Here is a 5,339-nt window from a genome sequence, read left to right as displayed (position 1 = left end):
AAGTGAAGAACTGGGGTCATATGAATCTCAGGCAGGTGGTTGGGTGTATTCATGCAAGAGAGAAAGGTCAAGTGTCTTTCAATCTTTGCACAATAGGCAAATTCCTGCTTGGGTTGAGACACACCCCATCTTGAGATAATCCCCTTCATCTTTTGACAAGACTTTGAAAATAGTTTATGGTGCCATTCCAAATCAGGTACTGCACAATCTTCAAACTGTCACCTTGACCCAAACACTTATACATGTACCGCACACCGATTGTGCGATAGCGGTCTTCTTGGATGTACCTTGCATCCTGTGAGGTAAACAAGTTGTACAGGTGTATTTCACATTCTGTATAATAACTCCAGTAAACATTGACTTTTGTCCATTCTTTATTACATTATAAAAAAACAAAGTGCTGCTGATAAACAGAACCTTAACTTGCAAATGAACCCCCCCACCCCCCAAAAAAAATACTAAAATAATTTATGATACAATAAAACCAAAATATATACAACTAAATCTATATATAGTTGCTTCCAAGAGAGCAAACAAATTCTCAGGTTTCAGACCTGTTTGAGGTAGAGTACAGTAAGTCATGCTTTTAATAAAACATAACAGAATGAGTTAAGGCGTGAGGCATTGTTCCACAATAACACCACATTCTTAACAGGTCAGGACTTTAAAGTTCACGTGAGTAAATGGAAGTAGTAATTAACAGTTTTAGTAATTAATGGCAATAATTGGCATACATTACATTCAACCCCTTAATTTTTTAAACTTTGGATCCAGCCCAAAAAAATCAAAACAAAAAACAGCAAAAGAACCAAACCACTGGATGAATCAACGTTGTTTCCATGTCATTTCAATGCTGCACCAACATGGAATAGACATTTCTACCCAGTGGGAATTTCATAACATATGGGGAATGTGGAAGAGACTGTATATACACAAGGTCCATTTTTCACTAACATGACTAACATTATTGTACTAGGCTGAACATGGACCTGTTGTTCCAAACCAAACTTTATTTATTTTACTGATATGGGGTTAACCGTCTCTCAGCAACTTTCAATTCTTAAACAGTCACCACAGTGGATGGATAAGACCATGCATTGAGTGTGCGCAGCATCAAGTCAAGACCAGTATTTTTAAAATCATCTATCTCTAAATGCTTTAGTTTTGCGCCTCATCTCGTCAGTCACACCATTGCGTCCTGAGCTGCTCCAGTTTAACTTTGAGCTGCTCCTGCCTCTCTCGGAGCTTGTCTCGCTTGTCATTCAGTCTCTGGCCCGCCAGCTCCAGGCCACGGATGCTGTCGCAAGCCCTCTTCAGGATGACCACCTTGGAGGCCTTGTCGTTGTTGGACAGCTCAGGCACGTTGTCCCTGAGCCGCAGGAAACAGTTCTTCAGCTCGTTGCGCCGTTGCCTCTCCATCACGTTGTGGGTATGCCTCCTCTCCTCCTCATCCTCCACATCAGTCGACTGCCTAGAGCTAGACTGGTGTTGATGACTGCTGAGGTTGTGTCGCGACGAGCGGCCCGACGAGCTGCGATGGTGGTGTCTGTGGGAGTCGGAGGACCGGGTACGCTTGTGGTAGGAAGTGGACGAGGGCTCGGAGTGGAGGGGCGATGCAGGGCAGGGGGCGGCGTAGTTGTGCTGCAGCTGGATCTCCAGGTGTTGCCGCTTTAGGGCGCGCTGCCGCCGCCGGCTCTCTTCTACCGACTGGGAGAGGGAGGAGGGGCTGGTGGTCCTCTTCACTGTCACCACGTCTATCTCCTCCTCTGTAGAGGAGAACCACAAGGGATTGGGTTAGCAGTCAATTCCGATAACATTTGAAAAACTGCATTTCAGATGCCTTGGCTTTCGACTAACATTTTTAACTGCAATTTTCTGGGCAATGCAGCCAACTTTCCTTTTGGGTTAATTATAGTGAACTGCAAGCTTGCACAGCAGATAATTAATGTTCTTCATTTTTGCAGAAATGCTTGAGGAAAAAAAAAACACAAAAAAACTTGGCCCTAAATTCACTTCCCTTATTATTAAATTATGGCATTTAAAAGCATGCGAGTTCAACTCATTACTGTACCAAAGTAATTTTCTAACAGTTCCTCTTCACATTTAAGCAAATAACAAAAGTCAATAAATGCACGGTATAACCTTTTCATTTACAAGCACAGTGACCAAGAACGTGGACCAACTCACCAGAATCACTGGCACTGCTCGAATACGTTGAGAATTCACCTCCTGCTGAGCCGTAGTCTGAAGTCGACTCGCTGCCTTGCTCCTGACTGTCCAATAGTAAATCCTCATTCTCCAAAGCTTGGCATGCGAGCGCCGCACTGTGGCAGTCTAGTGTGGAGCCGGCAATTTCCTCAAAAATGCTTGTGTCTATGTCCGAGAGCAGCGGGCTGCTGGAGAGCACAGATGATAGCTTCTCCATAGACTTATCACCGAGGCAATGCCATAAACAGTCGTCGGACTCATCTGGCTGTTGGTCCTTTGTCTCTGTTGCGCCGCCATCGTACAAAAAGTCACAATTCCAATTTAGTTGCGGGTCCTGATCCTCCAGGAGTATGTCAGAGACGTAGCTCAACTGGTCCTCCTTGGAAAGTGGTTTGGCATGGAGTCCAGTCTTCAATGGAGGGGACTGGGGTGGCGTGGGGAGCGACTGTAGGTCCTTCATCAAGCTCTGGCAGAATTCATCATCAAACAAGAGAGGCTCTGAGTAGAACCAGTCTAGTGACTGGGAGAAACTCTGCAGCATTCTGGCAGAATCTGGGAAGAGGGAAAAAAAGCCTGTTGAGTATGCACCTGTGATATAAGTCGACTTAGTGATGCTTTTAGTACTTTGACTGCAAGCACAACCTTTTATTCATGTTTACATCCTTCACCACCCCCCCCATCTGGGTGGCCATCAACAGGCTTTTAACCCCATGACATCATTTAAACAGGAGCACAACGTAGCCAAATGCGCGTTTTTCTCTTAAAAGAAACAATTTGCCTAGATAATGCTAGCCAAGTCCCTCAACTCCCCCATGGAGTTAAGTGCAGACTATTTGTTATTAACTTCGACTCCCTCAAGTCGTTTTGCGTCGATACTTCAAAGGTGGAAATACTTAATCCCTTAGTGTATCTATGTTTGTCCTGTGATTCCTCTATTGTATTTTAAGAAATTAAACGAACAATCAAATACCACCAACTTTCCTTGTTGAGATGCAATTAGCACATGCGCCTTCGCGCCGAGTTGCCATATTAGAGCAACAATGAGGAAATAGTCGGTGGTGGTATTTCATTTACGTTTTATTACAATGTATGGATTTCAGCAAACACTGGGCACGTTTAAGAGAGTACAATTTGAAGTATTGACGCATAGCGACTCGAACAGAGACGGAGGTACATTTCAAAAACGTATGTGCTCAACTCCGTGGACTTGGCTATGGTAAAGATCAACTAGGTAACAATTCAAAGACCGAGATGCCTCCAGATAAAGATCATCCACTGGCTATTGCGAAACCTTGCCATCTCTAGTCTTGAGTAGTCATTCACACAGTCCTTCAGTAGTTAAATATTATTTTACACACACATTGGTTCCACTGCAGTTTAAAAATCAACTTCTACAGCTCTCCCATTCCAGCAATATACGCACATAAATGCCTCTATTTGAGCCTTTATTTAACTAGGCAAGTCAGTTAAGACCTAATTATTATTTACAATGATGGCCTATTCGGGGAACATGTTGAAAAGGCTGTAACTGCACTGCCGGTTAAAATGAGCATTTAATTAAATACCAGAAGACATTTTAAAGGGCAAAAGAGGTGCAGTTACCATAAGCAAACATTAGGTTAGCAGAACAGAGAAGGGCTATGTAGGAGTTATGCTGACGTTACACATGGACATTTAATTTGATTGTGAATACAAAATCGTTTGCATCGACCGATGCACATTTACACGTTAGTGCCAACAATTGTCACGGTTTAACGTTAGAAGTACATATTCTTATACAAATCATCAACAAAGAAAACATGATTGAAGCGAAAACCATTCGAATGAATTATCCTTTTATGTATGCCGTCATGTCCTTTCAAATAAATATATCAAAGTCAGGTAACTAATAGCTAGCTAGGCAACTTAAACTACAAAAAAAAAAATCAGCTACCGGCAAAAACCACGTGAAAAAAAAGCCACGTGAAATAATCTGTGACACCGTAAATGTCAACTCTTACCTTTATTATTTCAGGGGTATGAGAAAGGGAAGAAGACGTTTTCGTGTTTTGATAAATTCCAACGAGATAAACTACTGTAATTATTCTGCCGTCTGTAAACGTACTGCACATTTGCTGGCACTCCGTTATCTACCATAGTATACAAGATCCGTAGGTGTGGCGGCGAGACCCATTTCAGTATATACCACCACGGCGCAGCAGTATCCCTCCACAGCACAAAAACGCGCCAAAACGTACAAATCTATATGGGACACTACAACAAACAAATATTCCACTGCTGTAATAATGTTTATTGTGTATAAATCCGTGTGGATCTGCGCATAAAATACGGTGATTAAACACACACACACGGCTAAACTTGTTTAAGGAAGGATCTATATTGTCTGGAGACGCGGATGGATCTGCTCTCCATGCGCATTATGGAATTCCTAGAAAATGGAGGCGTGGTGGTTACAAATTTACACCGTCCGTGCTGTCCAGAATCCTTGGGACGTCCGTACCCATTTGAATTTGAAATGGAAACTGGTTTCGGTTAAGGACGTCTCAAGGATAGCAAATAACACTGACCAAATGTACACTTGTGCACTCCCAAAAGAAGAATGTCTCGCCTGGTTCATACCAATAATGTATATAAATCCTGGATTGCGTTTGTTATGTATTGGCCAGTGAGTGGCTTTGAAGCCACCGGTCGGCCATATTGCCATTCCCCAGAAGGCGCAGTCATCAATAGGAATGAAAGGAATTATTTTAATTTTATTTAACCTTATTTAACGAGGCAAGTCAGTTAAGAACACATTTGTATTTACATTGACAGCCTACCCCGCAACCTGGACGACGCTGGGCCAATTGTGTGCCGGTTGTGATACAGCCTGGAATGTAACCAGGGTCTGTAGTGATACCTCAAGCACTGAGCTGCAGTGCCTTAGACCTCTGCCCCTACAGTATTTCAATTGAATGTTTAAAGGACACAATTACATTTCTGTTGTTGTAGTGGGGACAGTAACACAATAACTTTAAAAAATGACTTTAAGGGAAGTGTTTTTATTTACGTTTTAATGTTTTTTATGTTTAGCTCACATAATATCATTTAAAACGATGCATTACGGTGCCTTAACAGAGTAAACACGTCAA

The 5,339-nt window shown here is 42.5% G+C and overlaps 1 protein-coding gene across 1 annotated transcript; it reads right to left on the bottom strand.

Moving 5' to 3' along the window:
- Positions 1-371: 371 nt before the first annotated feature.
- Positions 372-4,514, bottom strand: LOC135542369 (transcriptional regulator Myc-2-like). Its single transcript, XM_064969294.1, has 3 exons — positions 4,209-4,514; positions 2,188-2,760; positions 372-1,766 (listed from the first exon to the last, which is right to left on the bottom strand). Exons 2-3 carry the CDS (start codon positions 2,747-2,749, stop codon positions 1,180-1,182), a joined length of 1,149 nt encoding a protein of 382 aa, XP_064825366.1. The 5' UTR covers positions 2,750-2,760; positions 4,209-4,514; the 3' UTR covers positions 372-1,179.
- Positions 4,515-5,339: the final 825 nt, after the last annotated feature.

This window comes from Oncorhynchus masou, chromosome 6, assembly GCF_036934945.1.
Source record: "Oncorhynchus masou masou isolate Uvic2021 chromosome 6, UVic_Omas_1.1, whole genome shotgun sequence".
Classification (NCBI taxonomy): Eukaryota; Metazoa; Chordata; class Actinopteri; order Salmoniformes; family Salmonidae; genus Oncorhynchus; species Oncorhynchus masou.
Note: the sequence above shows the minus strand (reverse complement) of the source record. Positions and strands in the feature narration are given on the sequence as shown.

Bases quoted from the DNA above. Each gene is read 5' to 3' on its own strand.
- LOC135542369 (XM_064969294.1), bottom strand. From the start codon at position 2,749: ATGCTGCAGAGTTTCTCCCAGTCACTAGACTGGTTCTACTCAGAGCCT. The intron at 1,767-2,187 runs GTGAGTTGGTCC...TCTCCTCTACAG, and splicing joins GAGCAGTGCCAGTGATTCTG to AGGAGGAGATAGACGTGGTG.